The 21109-nt window shown below is 34.8% G+C and overlaps 1 protein-coding gene across 2 annotated transcripts in view; it reads left to right on the top strand.

Annotated features, from left to right (window-relative positions):
* LOC108373050 (putative fatty acyl-CoA reductase CG5065) overlaps nucleotides 1–21109 on the top strand; it is a 43118-nt gene that overhangs the window by 8581 nt on the left and 13428 nt on the right. Inside the window, exons 2-8 of one of the 2 annotated variants that reach the window (XM_017628904.1) lie at nucleotides 11708–11992; nucleotides 12500–12925; nucleotides 19366–19564; nucleotides 19651–19890; nucleotides 19958–20089; nucleotides 20190–20318; nucleotides 20419–20871. In XM_017628904.1, coding sequence (XP_017484393.1) covers nucleotides 11716–11992; nucleotides 12500–12925; nucleotides 19366–19564; nucleotides 19651–19890; nucleotides 19958–20089; nucleotides 20190–20318; nucleotides 20419–20512 — 1497 coding nt within the window. In that variant the 5' untranslated portion in view covers nucleotides 11708–11715 and the 3' untranslated portion in view covers nucleotides 20513–20871. Of the gene's footprint in view, nucleotides 1–11707; nucleotides 11993–12499; nucleotides 12926–19365; nucleotides 19565–19650; nucleotides 19891–19957; nucleotides 20090–20189; nucleotides 20319–20418; nucleotides 20872–21109 lie in introns of those variants that run through there. The other variant, XM_017628896.1, reaches the window with a different exon arrangement.

Raw genomic sequence — 21109 nt, 5'->3', positions numbered from 1 at the left:
TCTTCATCTTCATCTTCATCTTCATCTTCATCTTCATCTTCATCTTCATCTTCATCTTCATCTTCATCTTCATCTTCATCTTCATCTTCATCTTCATCTTCATCTTCATCTTTATCTTCATCTTCATCTTCATCTTCATCTTCATCTTTGTCGTCTTGGTCTTCATCTTTATCCTTTCCTTTATCCTGATCTAAATATGTCCATTCTTTTCTTCATTTACATATTCACCCCCACCATTGTTATTAGGTTAGGTATTTAAATTTTCCTTCCTCTTTGTCTTTATATCTAGGTTTCTTTACTTTTATTTTAATTTCTGTATTTATCACTTTCTTCTTCTCCATACTCAACTTTACCTTCTTCCTTGTTTGAGTCTAATCTATTCATGTACATACATACATACATTTTATTCCTGAACTGCTGCTTAGCACGTTTCTTTAATTCGCTATCAATATTAAAGCATACATTTAGGGGGCATTTCCGCCCCAACCATGTACATGTACGGCATTAGTATTGGTGTCACTTTTGAATTGATTTTTTCGCTTTATGTTAAACTAATTTAAAATTTGAAAAATTGCCTGCACATCAGCATCAAAATACCTTTCTAATGATATATAATTGTTTATACCTTAGAGGTATAGTTTAGCCGCAAAAGGGGTGTAAAGGAAACATGATTGCCTATTTATATAATGATATAAACATCCGAATATTATAAAAACGTTTGAAATAAATCTCGTCTTACTTTTCTTGTATTTTTCACTTGGTTGCTGAAGTAATGAAGAATTGGAAGTTCATACGGGAAAATAATAGTTTTTGTAAGTTTTATCTTAATATCTTAAAAACTTGTAGACTTATTGAAAAAATGATAAATGAACGGGAGGTACTAAATTTAATAACCATTAATTTGATATGTCGTCCTGTTTACAACAATTAACGAATTGCACAGATATTATAAGCCAAAGTTTTATTTTCAAAATTCATACACTTTGATTGAATCGCGCGGGCTAAAGATAAGTTTTAAATTAATCTTTCGTGGCCAACAACAATTGGCTTAGACCTAAGACATCATAATATTACTATTACAAAACGGCCAAATGCCTTTTATTTTCCCCCCATACAAAATCGACCCGCCCTAATATACATATTTACATTTTTGTGGGGATCTAAGGAGTAAAAAGTATGCAAATGCAGCTAATTACCAAATATAATAAAATAATATAAAAGTTTTTGTAGTTATATAATTCATTTGACTCTGCTAATTAATATTTATAAAAATACAAACATTTTTGGTATTATTTTTGCAGATATTATTGTACTAAGCATAACATACGAAATATTTCTTTCATAGCACAGCCACACAAAAAAAAAATTTGTTCACTGACTTTAAACCCGTAGTTTTTGCTGCTAAAATAAAACATTAAAAAACATAAAATTAATAACTAAGAATTGTCATCAGTGAATGGATTTTGGAGGAAATAGAGTAGTTTCGATCAAATTGACCCCAATTTAGCTTTTCCTGATTTCAAAAATATACATTTTATGTTATCTTTTCGTAATATTTTTCTTTTTTGCATTTAATAAAGTGAATATAACATAGATACATTTTTAAGCAAAAAACAAAGCCTCCTTCAATTCTCATATAAAAAGTTTAGAGTACCGTTAAATTCTTCTTGATCAAAACAACGGATCTAAACCAAATTAGTATGGGACTACCTCTGAGGTAGCACCTCACGGTTAACGTGGCCCAAAGTTATGCGGTCACATACATACAAAAAGAAATAAAAAAATATTTCGACGAATTGATAACTTCCTCCTTTTATTGAAGTCGGTTAAAATTAGCGCTTTTTTATAAAAATAGCAGTGTAATATTCAAATATTTTACATAACATTCAGAAGCGGCGTGTAGAAGCCCTGGGGCCAAACTGGTGATATTACTCCCCCCTGGGGTGTACGCCCGACGGGGAACCTTTTTATTACTGATTCACCTAATTGGTCTGAAGTTCTTTGGTCTCGTGTGTGTAGTTTTCCCTACCTTGGGAATGAAAACTACTCTTACCTGCTCCCATTTGTGGGGTATATAATTAAGTCGTAACACTGCTTCAAAGACTGGTACGAATATGGGTGCAATCATTTCTGCTGTATGCTGCAGGTCAGCGGCAATAATGTCGTCTGGTCCCGGAGATTTAAACGGTTGGAAGCTGCTAATGGCACGCTTTATGTTCCCCTCGGTAATGATATTAGCTAGAATTTCGTCATGGTTGCCTATGATACGGGTATTGGTGACTCTACTAAGAAGGCAACCCGGAAAGTGCGTCTGTACCGGAAGCACTAGAGTTTCTTCGGTGCTAGTTGTCCAATCACCATCCTCCTAGATGCTAGATAGCTAATATTGCTGGGACTCATAGATAGTATTTTGCGCAATCTGCTGGCCTCCGAAGTACTTTCTATTTCTATCTTCTGACAGAAGTTTCTCCATGAGGAGCGCTTAGCGTCTCTTATTGCATACTTAAATCGACGTTGCCAGTCTTTAAATTCACTCCAAGAGTTGGATCTCTTAGCTTCATTAAATTTTGATCTGCATTCCCTTCTGAAGTTCACGAAGTACTGGATCAGGGCAGATGTGAATGCGAATGGTGAGCCACAGCTGCTTGTGTTGATACATACGTTCAAATGTATATCGATAGCCGCGGCTATTCAATACATTTATTTGAGTTCGATACGATTATGGTAAGAATATTATGAAAATATAAGCTATGCATTGTGCAGTGGCTTATACAAATCCTCAGTCAATTAGTTATACACACCTATTACACAATTTCCCGCTTCCGTCCTATTGATTAAATAATTATACACTTAAAAAACTTGTAATGAAAAATTTATTCAATTATGGTTTTGCCTACATTTATTGTCAGTTCAAAGTGGAACAGCAACAAAGTGATTTATGGCTAAATTCAATGCTATAATGTTCAGTTCGAATACTTCAGATATACAGTGCAAACTCCAACTAAGAGAAATCGTAAAAAAATAAATACTATTTGCCATAAAATATTGAATTTGTGGCTTCCTACACCGAAGTCCTATGAATGCTTAACATAAACAAGTTTTATTAAAATCTATGGAAAATTTTCCATGCGCCCAAAATGCGTTCATGTATCTACTTACAAAAAATTAAAAAAAAAAATCATATAAAAACAAAGTTGTCCAAAAATTTCCACTTGGAGTTGCAATTTAATGCATTGAAGGCCATATACATTTAAAAAGGCCAAACAAAATTGGCTACACTATTGAAAATACTTGTTTGTCAGTAAGTATTTAAGTAAATATTTATGTGTCGTGCAGACTTCTTTCTATATGTATGCATGTTTTTACGTGATACGATATTCTAAGAAATGAAACCACTTCCACATTTACGAAAAAAAAAATGTCTGTATGCTTAGGTACGAGTATCTCCTTGCCACAGAGACTGGTTAATTCAAACTTGACACTTGTGTTGTAAGCTCGATTTTCAGGCAACTGCAGTCGCCAAAAAGAACTGCAAATACTAAAAAAAAAAACTTGTTGCAATAGAATTACTTATGTAACTTTGTAGTCATGCTATGGTGCTAAAGTTGCTGAGCAATAATGCAATTAACTGGTTAGAAGCCTCCAGTAGCGGTTAGCACGTGCGTGAAGTTCTCGGCTTAACAGCGAAGTGACTGGCGCTTAGACAAAGTGGCAATTGAATGCTGAGTGCTGAGTGTTTTATTGAATGAAGAAAGAGTTCATCGCCTAATGGTGGTATTTGTATTTTAGTAGCGTTTTAACTTTGTAAGTCTTTTTTCGCTTAAAGCTGATAATGTTTTAATTGGGAAATATAGATACACATAAATATATACATGTGCAGCTTTCTTTATTGTGCAATATATATTCGTGTACTAACATAATGTATAAGCGCCAATCTGTTGTCATTATTATTATTAGCTTTTTTTTAGGAATGGGAAACTTTTCCGGATGTTCTCTGATTTTATCGCTACTCTTTGTGTTTTGCTTTTTAAGATTTGACCGGAAAAAATAAAAAAGGGTTTTATTAAAAATTTCGTCAAAACGAATATTAAACCTTTATAAAAAGTTGCTCGGTTTCAGGTTCAGATCAAATATTTGTGGAAAATTTCGGGTTGAGTTATGGCTCAGTCAATTAGCCGAAAAAAGCGGACTGGCGCACTCATTTTACTTCGTACTTCATACTTGGCAACAGATCATAAGGAGCGGAAATATTAGTATTTTTTCTATGTTGTGGAGCTAGAAGCTTTTACAGTAGAATACGGGTAGAGCGAACTAATTCGCGCAAGGCCCGTTCACTCAACCAAGATTGTGCATAGAACTCAAATCAGGAATTTAAAGCAGGGCTGCCAACCGGTTTTGAACCAAACTGGTTTTTGAACCGAACCATCACTTTTTTCGTGCTTCGAACCGAACCATGAACCGAAAAATTTTTATTTTGAGATGCCGAAATCTAAACGAAAACCACTCCAAAAAATGGTTCGGTTAGGTACACAATCCACTAAAGCATTTTGCAACAACTTCGTCTAAAAATAAAACACTGGTAACCTGCACAAATTTTTGAATTTAATGGCATCTCTGTTAGTTTTAATTTCGTCCATATTACAAATTTCACACAGGGCTTTATCTCTGGAATTTCAAAGGGCAAGTATATTAGCAAGAGGATTAGTGTTTTGTGCTGGTTCACTCTTCTCAGTACAAAAAAAGTTATGTGTTAATTCTACGGTGTACTCAATGGAATAAATTTGGTGTTCACTGGATCGAGGAGTTCAGCTAAGCCGGGATTCATTCAATCCCTATTGTTTTGAAATTTGTTTTAATTCCGAATTTATTTTTTACTACATACATGAAAACTTTACTATCATTAATGAAATTTTGTTTTTCTCATCCATTTTTTGCTTTTGACATTAATATATTACTAAACTTATTTAATGCTATTAAATAATTTTCAAAAGCTCATATACCCGATTTTACATAATTATGCGGATCATCCTGATGCTGTTTTTGTTCCAACGGTACGAAATTCCTCAAAAGGTTTTGGGTAATGTTGCCGGGGTGGAGGTTTTTGCTTATTCCGTTTACATAGACCCGACTTTCGTGGAAACGCATCTTGATGTTCTTGTTTAGGTTGGTATCTTAATCCAATCCAAGTGTTTAGAAAGCCTGGAAATTTCCCGACCCTGAGAATTGTGGTATAAATATTAATTTCTCAGGACATAGTCAATGTTTGTGTTAAAATTTAGCTAAATAAGTCGTTTTAGTAAGAAGAGCCTTTCGTGACTAGTCTTGAATTAGTCCCCCTGTTAAATATTTTTTCGACATGAAAGCGTCTTCCATCAATCCATAATCCATCATCAGGGGGCAGGTTAAGCCCCTTTTTTGCAAACTCCTCCATGGCAACCTCCTTTGAAAATATTTTCTAAGTAAACTTTTCCTAAACCTCATTTTTTTGACACCCATATTGTAAAATTTCATTGAATTTATTAATTAAATTGAACTTGATTTTCTAACAGGTAACAACCCCTTCCAGCGTTTTTTAATAAAGCTTTTTTTAAGCACGTGTTTCTTCATACACATACTTCAAAATTTTTCATTTATGTGGTGGTAAACTTTTACAAAAAAATACCTTATGTTAATCTAGGTTATAGACTAAATATTTGTAAAATAAATTGTATACAAATCTGTCTAACCCTTTCTGAGCATAGAAGTAACCAACACTAACTGTCACTCACTCACAGACTTCTTCATTGATATTAATATAGGAGTATATTCACCGCAGTTCCCGCCAATTTTTCGGAAATAGCATTCGAATACCATCTCATCTGCCTAAAAAGCTAAAAGTAAGAAAAAACACCTGTCCGATCGCCCAATGTTAAAATTCTTGCAACTCACCTGAACTTTTAACCGCAATTGAGCTTTGTATGGAAGATATATTGTACATAAATATATATGAAGATTAAGAACAATGTCCAACTACTGTAGGCTAACGTACATCAAATAGCTACAACTGCCGCCTGTAAAAGAAAAAATTTATTGGATGGACTTAAGTACTCTATAAGAAATGTCACCCGTATTTCAAAGTGAGAGGCGATTCCACAACGCCATGAGCCCCGAAAATCAAGTGTATATCCTTAGCATATATTATATCGATGCAGTTTTCCAAAATTATTGATCACTATGAGATATGTATATCGGAAAATCACCAACTCTCAGCTGTAATTTGTATCTAGAAATTTACACAGATAAAAAACTCTGGTTTATGACAAATTCCTATAATTTACTACGCCAACTCTTGCTTTCTGTTCCCGACGCCTTCTTACAACTAAAGAATAAATTAAAAACAAATACTGCAAAACATTAAGTACTTATTATTAGTTACTTAATTGCTCAAGTTCGTTGCTTAAGTCTTTCGATTCGCATTGTTTTGCTACTTCAGTCTGCCTAAGCGCATAACTGTTTAATCGCACCTCTTACTAACTACTTCAAAACGATTTCCAATTAAATTACAGCAAAAATCATGTTTTGTATACGTAAATGGAAAATTTCGTATTGCATTTCCTTTTGCAAAATCGAGCGTGCAACATTGCAGTAAATGCGTTAAAAGCCCGAATTCATTGAAATACAATGGAAATGGTGTTGTTTGGCATCAGTTCTGTTGCACTCACATAAACATTACTAAGCTCTTTTAATTTTAAACATTTATCTTACATATTTTTCTACATAGCTCCGAGTGATTTTACAATGCGAAAACAATTTTATACGTGCGGCATAACGCAATTGGAGCATACCAAAGTAGTATTTAGTACATAGTTGAGCGACGACAATACAGACAAACGAAAGTGGCGGTTGGTAGACGCTCAGCTGTGAGCTACATATGTACTTACTGGTTTCTTGCTTTGAAATAACCGGTGCGGGCCATGTGGCAATGTTTATATTTTGTAAAATAAAATGTGCATATACGTACCAAGTATATTAAAAAAAAAAAAAAACAAACTATATAAATAATATAAACAGTAATTCGCAGTGGACTTTGAACGCGCCAGTGCAATGGCCCCACTTAAATATTCATATAAACTTATTTATATATGTAGAAATGTGTTAACTAGTACATAGTTGTTTTTGGTGCGGCATTATAATTGAAGGCAAAACTAATAAAGAGACATTTTTAAGATAAACGTTAGTTACTTTGAAATGACCTTATGACTGCTTGAATGCATCAATAAAACTGACGCATTCGGGATTATCTTTACTTTTTTAATACCCGAGAGCGCACTTGTGCACAAGGGTATGTTAACTTTGTTCACATAACAGTTGTGTGTAACAGCCAAAACGAATCGAGATAGTTATAGACAAATGTATACATAAATGCTGAGAATGAATAGAGAAATCGATTAAGCCATATCTGTCCGTCTGTCCGTCCCTCCGTGTACACGATAACTCCAGTAAAAATTGAGACATCTCAGCGAAATTCGGTAAGTAGGTTGCCCTTTATCCGAGGTAAGTTGGTATTGAGAATGGGCGAAAACGGACTGTAACCACGCCCACTTCCCATATAACAGTATTTTTTGAAAAAAATCAAAAACTACGATATTTCAGAAATATTGGATCCAAATTGTATCATAGTACTATGAATATATGAAGCATAAGATGAATAAACAACAAAATGGGAAATGGGAAGAAAACTCAGGTTTGTTGCAATAATATGTGTGGAATTAGAATAACAAGTTGAAATTACAAAACTTTAAGGAACACACTGATAACTAACGTTTATGAAAAACTCGATAAATATTACGTTATCGATATATGTATCGATTATTACATCGACGAATACTTCAACTAATGCATTGATATCTATACTGATTGTCATCTGGTATCGAAGTCAATAAAGATTTTAACATATATGAATATATCAATAAATACTGCGATAACGTTAGTGATTCCGATGAAAGATGTTACCAACAGTCTCTATTTGTAAAATAAAATAAACTATGTACATTACACCGTACAGACCTGAGCAACAATTTTTTTGGAAGGCATTTCGAAAAACATTTTTTCCCCCTTTTTTTATCCGAACCTAGATTTTAGATCTTCCGGTGACACCTGCACACATTCAGGAATAATTTGTTTTATAGTTCTACTGGAACAATCAAAATACTTTCTTAGAAAAAGTATAATAATTTATGGCGAGCTTAAATTTACTGGCATTAGGGTGGTAAGTTAGGTAAGGATAAGGGTGATACGAACTGAGATGTGGTGGGTAAGTACTAGAAAGGAGTATTTAAGGTCAATGAACAATGAATATAAAAAATTCTCCTCGAGGCAAGAACAGCCGTATATTACACTTCAAGATGTGAAAAAGGGGTAATATGTGTTGGACAAAAAACACAATTTTTTTCAAAATGCTTTACAAAAATACTTTATATACGCGAGTGTACGGCAAGCTTTTAATTTTCTGGTACGATATGGTGTGCATATGTTTAATTCACTTTCATATTGCCACAGCAAATGGCCATAACAAAAAAACATATTTTTTTTGTCTTTTAAATTGTTGAACATGAACAGTTCAGTCCAACACTTTTCGACACATGAAATTTACTGGATTTGTGTGTTTTCAGCAAAAAAAAAAACAAAAAACAGCCACATTGGTGTGAGTGCGATCCTGGAAATTTCAAGATATATTCAAACTGGCTATGTCCAACTGATATTGCAACATCTGTGCGCCAACAAAGCCGTCATACAGCACAATTAAATAGTTATAGCCATAATGTAAACAACAGCACACACGACGATGTCGCTGCGGCAAGAGTAAGCAACGAAAAATGCTGCGCAATAGCAATCACTTTTCCAACCGCATGCTATTTGCAACTCCAATTGACCATTTATTGTACGAACCGCTTACGGCAATTGCCGTCATTTAAGCAGCTAATTCTGGCATACTTACACACTCTCACAGCAACAACACAGCTGTGCGGAATGTAGCGGCTCCACTCCACTGAGCACAAATTCTATGCGCATTTCAAGTCGAGACAGCGGCAGCAACGGTAGCAGCAAATTCGTGCCACTTGTTACTCACAATCAAATTGGCCTGTTGTATTTTTTTTTTGTTTTTCATTTTTTGTTTTCGCATCGCTGTGTGTGTATTTTGATTTTCACATACGCTACCACTTTTCCAATTCAGCGCTACTTTCATTACATAACCGCAGCGTAAATGCAATGCCGTAAAAGCGCTATGGATATTGGCAATTGCGCGTGCAGCTATCTGCCTGCCACGGCTACAACTTGTACTCGTCGTGCTCGTTCGCATGCGCGCGGCAACCTGTTTCACTACAGCTGGCTATCAGCGCGACGCATGCGCATGCGCGCATTCTCTATTTCGAAAGGAAAATTTATTGCAAAATTTAAAAGAAAAAAAGCTTGTAAAACCACACTGGCACATAAACTAACATCTTTTTGTAGTTGCAACAGCAGGCGCACAACATTTTGTTGCAACCTTAGAAAATGTGGTATCACATGAACCGCAAAGCAAACTTACCCGACTTACTCGTTTGCAATTGCAACAAGTACCTTTCATGCAGCACCTCAAGTGCCACACTTTACTGCTGCGCTTGTACGTATTTTCATTGCAATCGGGTAACAGTCACTTGCTGCCACAACAGTGACACTCAAAAATAACCATTAATAATACTTGGCCATTGCTGTGGGTTGCTCGTCGCGCCCGCCCATTAAGCTACTTCTGCTTGTACAAATGGCCACTCGGGTACTTTAATGGCTCCTTTGTGGTTAATTGTTGTGCCACTGCTCACTTGAGTTGATCATAACTGATAAATCACCACCACCCAGCTCTATTAGCTATTACTCGGTTACTTGAACCCTTCATTATTTGGCAGCACCGAAAGGTTTTGTAGCAGGCCAGCTATGCACATAAATGGTGTGGCTTTTCTAATAATAGAGTATTGTTAGTACGGTTTGGAATTTTAATTATTTTGAAACTAATTGCAGACATTTTTGTATTATTTATGACAAAGGCGGACTCTGAGTTGTATATCGTTTTGACTAGCGGAGGTTGTGGCAAAAATTTTATAGGTGTTGAATGTAAAAATTTATGCGTTAAAGTAAAATCTTGACATTAATTTTTTGCAATTTAAAAGCTGGACACAAAAGTGATACCAAATCTGTGAGAAGTGGAATTACAATGTGGACTGTGAAAAGTAGGTAATGATTATTGAATTGCCCAAAGAGAACAAAATTATTTACTAGTATGAAATTTACTTGTAAAATGGTTCAGTTACAAGCTTAATGTCCTATTTTTGAAATCAATAATTGTTGCCTAGTTTTCCGTCCATATACTATTTTATACATCTTTCAAAAAAGACACCACAAACATTTTATGAAAAGTTTTCTTATGATTTAATTACTGCTTTAAAATTACAGAAATTTGTATTCCAGTTATTAAGAACCCAGAAATTTGACTCTTTTATTTTTTTTTTAAATTACAAAAATTGTTTATCCAGTATTTTAAATTTCTTCCAATTTTTAAACGGCCATAAATTAATGCCCAATGTTTAATTATTTAAATTCTCAAAAACTAAGCGACTAAAAATTTATTTCTAGTTAAGATTTAAGACCGATTTTAATTTCCAAAAATTACATCCAGTTTCAAAACTGCCAAAAATCTTATATTATCAATAAAAATCAACAGTTTTTTTTATTACTAGAAATTTGTGCCCAATCCTGAAGTTGCCAGAAATTTCAAAAAAAAAATTTCTAAATTACCAAAAAATTTTGCACAGTTTTTGAATTTCCATAAATTTTATGTCTAGTTGTTAACTATTTCAATTGCCAAAAATTTATGTCCAGTTTTCAGGTAACCAAAATTTATATGTACACAAATTTAACTCGTAAAAATTCACTGACTTACCTAGCTCCATTTTGCGATATGAGAGTTCGTAAAAAAATATGAGTGCATTCTAGAAGCCTTTTAATTATGGAATAAAACCTTAACTAGAGGGTTTTGATTTACGGAATATTACAGAAACATCAAAAACGAAAGAAAAAGGAGAGCTATAGGTTATCTTTACTGTATTTTTGTGAGTAAAATAAAATATTTTTTTGATCATGTGTCGGTCGTCCTAATAGTTGGATATGCGATGTGAAGGGAGTTTCCTAATTTTTTCCCCACCAAAACTGGCTGGCCAAATAGCGGCATCACATAGACTCAATAATATTAAAATCCGATTCATATTCAATAGCCTGTCCGCTCCCACAAGCTTATATTTCAGACTATAATAAACGTTATTTAACTTTTCAAATCAAATATGGGCCATCATGGCTCATGGCCGCGACGGCTAAATGAACGTCAACCTAAATGTTTAACTGTTTACTTTTTCTTCTTGATGGCGCTACGATGGGCATGTGCCGAAACGAAAAACCTCGCCATTTGTCTACCCCCTTCCTGAATTTACGACGAATGGTCCTTCCATTTTATTTGGGTGCGCCTTTGCCTTTGGTATTTACCCATGGATGCCGAGTCAAATTATCTTTTTTATTTGGAGTACTAGTTAAAAAAAACATACTTCTGTTTAATGGTTTATATTAACCCTTTTATATTCCTTTACGATCTCCCATTCCTAGTTGTAAAATTTATTTTATTTTTAATTATTAATTTTTGCAGAATACAAAATGCCGGAATTAACGCCAGTTCAGGAGTTCTACAAGGACAAAACCATATTCATTACGGGTGCCTCGGGGTTTATGGGCAAAGTTTTGGTCGAAAAGCTGTTGTATTCTTGCTCCGCTTTGAAGGAGGTCATTATTATTGTACGTCCAAAACGCGGAAAGAGCCCCGAAGTTCGTTTGGAGGAAATGTTTAAATTGCCCATTTTCCAACGTATACGTGAAGAGAAACCCGAGGTGCTGAAGAAAGTTACCAGTTTCAATGGTGATGTGACTTATGAAAGTAAGTTGAGTGTTAATGAAGAGAAATTAAATATCTAATATCTATTTTATATTTACAGGGCTAGGCGTTCGAAGTGTTACTAATAGAAAATGCTATATTTTTTTCTATTTCTTTTTACTATTTAAAAACATCAGTTCCTAATAAAAACTAGTTAGATTTTAATAAACGTGTATTACTCTTCGAATAATTTAATTGGCAACACTTCGAGCGCCTACCCCAGTATTATCTATTATTTAATAACAATTTTCTTTTGTCTATTATCTACTGTATTATGTATTATCTATTTGAGTTTTTCTTCAATATATTAGCTATTATATTTTATTTATTTTCTGTTATATTTTATATTAAATATGCAATATCTATTTGCTATTTTGAATTTTCTATTATTTACCTATTATCAAATTCTACTTTTTTATGCATTATCTACTATATATTATGCATTTATCATTCCACTGTTAATTTGATCAAAGTTATATTAAAATTTTAAATACTTTCCTCTCCCCTCAGATCTCGGGCTTAGTGGCGAAAATTTGAAGTATGTCATCGACAATACAAACATCGTCTTCCATATGGCGGCAACACTCAAATTGGAGGGCAATCTCAAGGATGCCATTGACATGAACACCACAGGAACTCGTCGTGCACTCGACATTGCCAAGCAAATGAAGGGACTTGCGGCATTCGTACATGTTTCCACCGCCTTCTGCAATTGCGATCAGGAAGTTATGTACGAAAAGGTTTATGAATATCCACACAAGCCAGAAGATCTCATGCGTCTGGTCGAGTGGATGGATGTTAAGACACTCGATTCCATCACACCCGAATTGCTTAAGCCACACCCAAACACATACACCTACTCGAAACGTTTAGCTGAGATCTTGGTGCGCGATCATTATGAAACGATGCCGGTGATTATAGCCCGTCCCAGTATTGGTGAGTACCAAGACCATAATTATAAAGGAAGATATCCGTATTTTATTGGTCATGTAAAATAGAATAGCTTTAAGTTGGGTTTGGCGCATAAAGCTTAATTTTCCTTCGAAATTAGCAATCTCTTAAATGCTTTAATACCTCATGGATTTCATTGAAAATATTTAAGCATCTAATGCAATTACATATTTGTGCAGCTCAGCTTTAATAGAAATTTAAATTTGCTGCAAATTAATGTACCCCATTTCAGGTCAATCGCCCTTCCCTTGCATTAATATTAATTAAATTTGACGCTTTAATATTATTGCAAATTAAAAAAAATAAATAAAATAACAATTCGTAAAGTTTGTACAATGCCGCCCAATCTATTTGAGTATAAGCATTTACATGGTTGCTGGGCAACATGTTGCTCAACATTGCTGCTGCTTGCTTTTGTCCCAGCACAGTCAATGCCTGTTCGTACAGTAATTTTACCTTGCAACACAAGCCAATTAAGCAAATTGAGTAGTAGATATCATAATTCCGCGCAGCATTGTGCGTTTGATTGTGTAATTTCTTTTTTTTTTCTGTGCAAGCATTCATTTTGCAGCGAGTTACTAACTGAATGAGATGATTGCTTGATTTTAAATGCAATTCTGCGGAAAAACTTGAGTAGGCATACGTACATAGTTTGATAGAAGATTTTAAGTATCAGCAATTGATTGATGTGGCGGGTATACCAACTACAACTAATTCTAATACGTGCCGTTTTATGCCCACAGCTCGCTCGAAATTTTCATATAGGACCGAAAGAAAAAAACATTCGTTTTATTTGGCATAGTCTAATATATACATATATACTCATATTTTTTAGTAAACTTATTCTTAAAAGCAAAGAGAATAACTCTAAGACCTCCACGTTAGTAGATCTTTCATTTAGTCTTTCGAAACAGAGAAAAGAGCCTTCAATATACATATTGCCCTGAAAAAATGTTGCGAGGATTTTTACTGTGCGAGACGAGTACAATTTATCTGTTAAGTTTTTTGAGTATATTTTTTCAACAAAACTCATTCATATTTTATTTATATCACTTAAATTTATTATTAGTATACATTTTATGAAATTATTATATTTGTAAGAAAAAATACATCCCAGCCTTTATATTGAAAAATTTCTACTCAAACTTTCAATCTCCCTACAATTATATTTCTTTTGGAATTATAAGTTTATTATATTTTAAGAATACTGCCAGTTTTTTCGGGAAAACCTTAAAATTAACTTGAGCTAAACCGGTTTAAAAACGCCTCTAAAAAGTAGTTTTTTTCCAAAAAAATCACCTCGGATTATGTAATATTTTAAGCTTAAGAGGTCTGCATAAAGCTGTTTAACAACGGAATTTAAATGGTGAGATTTTTAGAGGTATTTTCAAATTGGTACAGTTCACAGAAATATTAATACCTCTCCGAAATATTCTATCGTAAATTTTATTGATGAAGCACCCATATGTGTGTACATATATTGTCCATATATCTATGTATATGTATGTTTCTATGATGTATTATCTACATATAACCCATATGTATGTCTTATTTAAATTTAAACATAAGCCTTCCTATGTCAAACTATGCCTAACCACTTTCTGGAATCGAAATTTCAAAAGAGCTTACATACCTTCCGATCGCTTTACATTCGCCGGCTGATATTTTGTGTGCATTTGTGTTAAGTGCTTTCCTAAAAATCAAAATGCTTTATAAACACTCAAGCTTCTTTACGCTCGCTTGACTTGTGTAACTAAACAAAAAAGGAAAACAACAAAAAACAACTAACTCTTAGTGCTACAAATATATTTCGAAAGATATTGCAAAAGTATCACGTGTATCACTTATTCCGCAATGGTTTGTGAACTCATTCGCCATGTATTCGTATCATAAAAAAATTTATCATTACATTAAAAGAAGAAAAAAAGTATCAAAAAATTATGTTAAGTGCAAGTGCAGTTGAAAGAATCATACAAATATGCTAAGAATTGAATAAGTTTAACAACAAAATTTATTTTCGGCCAAATGAAAATCAAAATTGTGAGTTTATTTGCAAAAATATATAAAAACAAACAGAAAAAATATTAAATTTTTTAGTGACTGATATGTGTCACAGCCACTGCCACAACAACGGAAACACTGTGAGAATTGCTTACATACCATTACATACATACATGCCAGCAAAGGCCTAAATACTTACATGCATACCTATCTATGTACTCTAACGATGCTTACAAAATGCGCTTACAAATACCATCTGTCCACCACAAGCTTATCTATGCTCATCCAATATAAACTCAAGCTTAAGTGCTTCGCAAACGCAAACGCTCGCCACCTTCACCACAATAGCATTGTCGTCGACGAAGAAAGAGGTACGAACGAACTTTTCAAAAGTGTCAATGAAACGTTGCAATACCGCTGCTGACAATGTATGCCTGAACAGCTTCACAAGCATAAGGCTGGTTACGCTATACCACTGACTTGCTATTCACCAACGCAAAGGCACGTCCAGAAACAATTTACACTTTCAGCTAAAAAAACAATTGGCGTTGCAATTGCTTCCACTGAGCTTAAACCAGTGCTTGATCCTTTGTGTTTGAATTTTGCTGCGTGCTATTGTTGCTTTGCATAAAATATGAAGGAAATAATTACAGCTAAAAGATAAACGGTATGTTTATTACAAACCAATACAAATATTATGTTGAGTGCCCTTAGAAACCAATAAATACCTGTATTTTCCTCACTCCTTCTATAGACCACAATAATGTGGATTGCAGACAAAAACCTTTCCTCTTAACATTGCATACCTTTTTCTATAGATACATGCATAGTTCCTGCACATTTTCATTAAAGTTTTTTTACACCTAATTCACCTATTCTCATTTATCCCTAACCAATATTTACTATCCTTACCCTTCCGCTTCCTTTATAAATGTTGTAAATACCATTTTCCGAGATATTCCAATTCGTTCTAATCTAATGCCATTCTTGGCATACCTATAAAGACTATTGGTATCTGAACTTAACTCTCCTTTAGAGGCCTTTTCAGTAGGTAAGCATCCTCCAAAACATACGCCAAAGAAGAACTACCCAACTTATTACTTTACTATCAACCGGTAAACCTTATAAGGAAAACGAGTCTACGTGTATGTCTAAGCTAGCATTCAGTTAATATCGTAATAATGATCTTTAATGCAATGCCACAATGATTCGACGTAGTCCTTAGTGCCAAACAAGTTTGATTTTACTCGTAGGCTGTATGTGGGGAGAATTATTCAATTACTCCTAAATAAATGGGCAGACTTTTAACCTCGCTTTTCTGTAGTCCGAGAAAAAAAATTACGATATCAGGGTGGTAATTTTTTAATTATAAAAGAACTAGATCGCCCTCACCCTCTTCGCTGAGTGCATGAAATTTCTGTGTGCTACATTAATGTGTATTTTCAATAAGACTCAACATACTTAAACTATGCCAGAGACAGAAGATTTTACATTTTTTAACCATCTTCAATATATTTACAAACTAAGACTTTCTTAAACCTCTCTCTTGTGATACTTTTTCTTACCTGCAAGTAGTTTGGAAATGAAGTCCTTTCAAAACCAGTTAGATTGATACCCTTATTGTAACAATCCATTGAACTTGTTGAATAGTTTGGATTTAAACCTTTTTAAACATCTTTCGTCTGACACTCATATTTTGATACATACATATGTATTCAAATTACCTAATTCCTATAATTCATATTGAATTTGAATTTTTTAACATTTTTTACATGTTTTGCTTTGAAATTAAGCTTTTTCGAGGCTCTTTCGATTAATATCGTAATAACTCATTTAACTTATATTGTAATTGTAGATATTTGAATTTAGTTTTAAAATAGCAATACTCTTCAAATACCTCAGAAAATTCTGCATGTTCATGCTGCACATTTTAAAACGCTCTTACTTTTGACACATTAACATGAGTATAATTAATTTAAATTCGACTTTTAAAACAGGTGGCAACCCATTTCCAAATATTTTCCAATGAAAACCTTATTCTGGGTGATCGCTGAAACCATCGTAGTCCGATTTTCATAAAATACGATCTCTGAATCCGAATTGCTAAGAACGTATGTGTTCAAAGTATATGCTTCGTTCGTATTTATTAAGATTTAATGACAGCATTTTCGTAGATTTCGGCCTACGACGGATTCTGTAGCATATAAGAAAGGATTTTTTGCGAAAAGCGTTATTTTATTTCTCAACGTAGTCTACCTACACAATAGGGTAGGAAAGAGCCTCCAGCTCTCGCCCTATATGAAGGAAAAGTTGAATGATATCCTGCTCAACAAATATCCCTGCTCCAGAGCCAAGTTCTGATTTGGAATCACCCGTAAATATGCCCAGAACTGATTTCCATTTCACAAGCTATTAGTCCCTATTTGGTATAATGCCATCAAATAATCTAAGTAAATTCAACTCCGGTATACAGGAATCAAAAGGTATATTCAATGCCTCTAATCGAGGCAATGTGCTTCCATTTAAGTCACGATTTTCATTTCATTGTTTCAAAGACTCCAGCCTGTAGAGAGATTTCGCAGCCTCCTCCTAAAAGAATGAATTTAGGTGCGAAAACCAGTAATGCATTGTGTACTTTCCCTGGTAGGAATTGCTCTAAGCACTGCTGTATATTTACTATATATCTATAGGATCCTTTTAGGTTATACACCCTGTATTTTACCGAAAGATCCAGGACACATCCATAAAACAAAGTTCGCTCAGGACAACTGTCCGAACCGAGTCTTGCGCTGCAGAAGTTCCTTTGACCGCCCGCAGTCGACCATCGCCCAAAATGACTTTACAACTTATGTTTCGAAGTTTTCGTTTAAAAACTCCTATGACCACCCTATCCGTAGAGATGACCTCAGTTGTACCCTGCCTAGCCAACTGATCAGCTATGCATTTTCGTATAATGTCACTAAGTCCAGGGACCCAAATCAACTTGATTTGGAAATAATCCGAGGTGGTCGAGAAAGAGATCTGACATTCCCTGAGCAGTTTCTATCGTACAAGAAATGATCCTAGTACCCTGACAGAATACACCTCCTTCTTCTTCTTCTTCTTCTACTTCTTCTTCTTTTTATATGGCGCTGTAACCGGGTAAGCGATTTTAGCTGAGTTCAACAAAGCAGCCAAGTCCTCCTACACCTGGTCTTTCCATTGCAGTGGGGGCCTTCCTCTTCCTCTGCTACCACCAGCGGGTTCCGAGTGGAATACTTTCAGAGGTGGAGCGTCGAGGAGGACTTTCCTCCGGAATTGCCTACTCAATCCAAAGTAGCACTTGATGGCATGAGTGATTCTGCGTTGGATTTTCATGATAAGGCCCAATCAGTTCATTGACAGTGTGTTTCAGTTTTTCACACAATACACTCGATAAGACCTTGTAACCTATGCTTAAAAGACTGATCCCCCTTTCTTGTGAATTAGGCAGAGCACACTTAAATTCTAGTCGTCGGGCATGCGTTCATCTGACCATATTTTGCATAAGAGTTGATGCATGCACCTCATCAACTCCTCGCCACCGTACTTGAATAGCTCAGCTGGCAGGCTGTCAGCTCCAGCGCTATTACTATTCGTACCTCGTCATCATCGACTGGGGGCTCCAGAACCCCTACTTCAGTTTAAAACCATTCGTAGGGTCTAAGAACCTTGGCAGTTGCCACATTCTAGACTTTGAAGTTGCGCCTAGATCACCTAAAAATCCCATACTTAGGAATTTATTCAGGCTTTTCTTCCCCCAACAGTCCTACAGAAGTCATTCTACCTATCAAGATATGTCCTTTAAGTATCCCATATTAGCTCCTGCTCTTTGGTATCCAAAGTTTCTGCAACCTCATTTTCTTCGCTCTTAGTCCATGGCTGACTTTTGTGACTTTAGCTTCATTAACTAAATAGTAAGATATTAGCTAATTCTCGTCTCTAAATTGGTACCAAAAAGGTGTAGCTCTAAGCGTAAAATATAAAATTTTTTCAAATAAATATACTTATAAAACCAGTTGACATATTCTCTAGTCGCTACCTCCCTACCAGATCTTTCACAAACATAAGACTTTTGAACCATTTGTCACCACTCTATTCCATTTTGCTAAATATTGCAGTTTCCCCGAAATATATATTCCATATGTAGTTATTTTTTTTGATATGCTACTGTACAACATTTTCCGAAATCTCCTTCATTCCCATACGTTCCACCCATTTTCCATATAAATAAATAAACATCTGAAAATACATAGAACATTGTTCACACATCCTTTCATGGAACCTTCTATCCCAATAACTAACAAATCCACATCCCTTCCCAAACGATTTTTCCTTATTTATGCAATCCCTTCCTTCTAATCCAAACTTAATTAAACTTAATTCCTACCTTTCCTATGATATAGTATCGCCATCGGCGTATGAACCTGTTCCCGGTTGGGTTGATAATTTGAATGGACCCACTGGTCTTTTGGTGGGCGCCGGTAAAGGTGTTATACGTTCTATGCTCATCGATACGCGTTTCAAATCTGAAGTTATACCAGTTGATTATGCCATCAATGGACTTATCGTTATGCCCTACGAGTTCAATAAGCAGGCAACTCGGTATGCGAACAAAAAAAAAGCAATTGTTTTTCTCTTTTACACTTTAAATAACAAAGCTAAAATTGCGCCTTTTTGTTCCTCTGCAGCCCCGCCTCCGTACCCATTTACAATATCACCGCAGCCGAGCATCGCAAAATGCAATGGGGCGAGGCTATCGAGATGGGCAAGAAAATTGGTTATGATTACCCGATGGAGTTGTGTTTGTGGTATCCGGATGGTTGTATAACAACAAATCGATTGCATCATCAAATCAATGTTATACTTTTCCATTGGTTGCCGGCATATTTCATAGATGCCATACTCTTCCTGTTGGGTCAGAAGCGTTTGTAAGTGTTATGAAAGTCTCAAACTCGATTTCGTTCAGCACCACTGATGATTCTATCTAAATTTTAGTATGTTACGCGTGCAACGTCGCATTCAAATAGGACTGAGTGTGCTGCAATTCTTTTCGATGCGTTCATGGGTATTCAAATCTCCAGCATTTGATGGACTCTGGAAATCGCTGACACCGGAAGATAAGAAAATGTAAGCACTAAACGCAGAGAGAAAGAGAACAAATGTTGGCGTACACATTTTGCTCATAAATAGTTAAGACTAATTAATGATTAATCAAACCTCTATACAGCTTTAACATGGATATGGATCCGAAAGAGTCCATTGAAGAATATATGCTCTCCTGTCTGCATGGTGGCCGCCTATATCTGATGAAAGAAACGCCGGAATCATTGCCGCGTGCACGTCGCAATCTCAAAATGTAAGCATAAGAAGAGTCAGCAGCTGAAGAGAGCAACAGTGAATATAAACTTTCTGTAATGTACTATGTACTTACATGTGTGCATTTCTCACTTTTACAGCCTATACGTATTGGATCGTTTCTGTAAGGCTGTGATAGTAGGCCTACTAGTATATTGGCTTTATAATCGCATAGCGTCCTTTATCAGCGCCTAAAAGCGTCTATGCAATAAGCAGCTGAAGTGAGCCGATGAGTACATAAAGACATAAGGAATGCTGTAATGCCGCAAGGATAAAGGATGTTATAAAAAAAAAAAATAGCTGCGCTGAAATTTTTGCTTCGATTTGCTTTATTTGCACAAAGTGCACCTAGCGGTTATGAATTTTATATTTGTTTATTTGTAGGTTGCCCTATTTAGATTTAAGTGATACAATCGCATGATTTGCATACATACATGAGTATGCTGTATAAGTGTGTGTTAGTTTTTGATATGAATAAAATAAAAATGCATATTTTTTATGCAAACACAAATGTATGTAACAGCAAAATAATTGAGTGTAATGGATATCAGTAAGTAAATACTCGTAGTTATAAGATATATGTGTGTATGTTGGGGTGGCCCTTGCTCTACGTACAAAATAAAGACATTAATGAAAATTTTAAAATTAAAAAATAGGCGTCGCTACCAGGGTTGGAAAAAATTTTAATTAAAGATGATAAGATATATGTAAGTATTTATGTTGGGGTGATCCTTGTTCTATGTACCAAATAAAGACATCCACGAAAATTTCAAAATTTGAAAAAAGATTTAG

The sequence above is a fragment of the Rhagoletis zephyria genome, unplaced genomic scaffold (genome assembly GCF_001687245.7).
Source record: "Rhagoletis zephyria isolate East Lansing unplaced genomic scaffold, Rhagoletis_zephyria_1.1 Rzeph_scaffold_00078, whole genome shotgun sequence".
Classification (NCBI taxonomy): domain Eukaryota; kingdom Metazoa; phylum Arthropoda; class Insecta; order Diptera; family Tephritidae; genus Rhagoletis; species Rhagoletis zephyria.
Note: the sequence above shows the minus strand (reverse complement) of the source record. Positions and strands in the feature narration are given on the sequence as shown.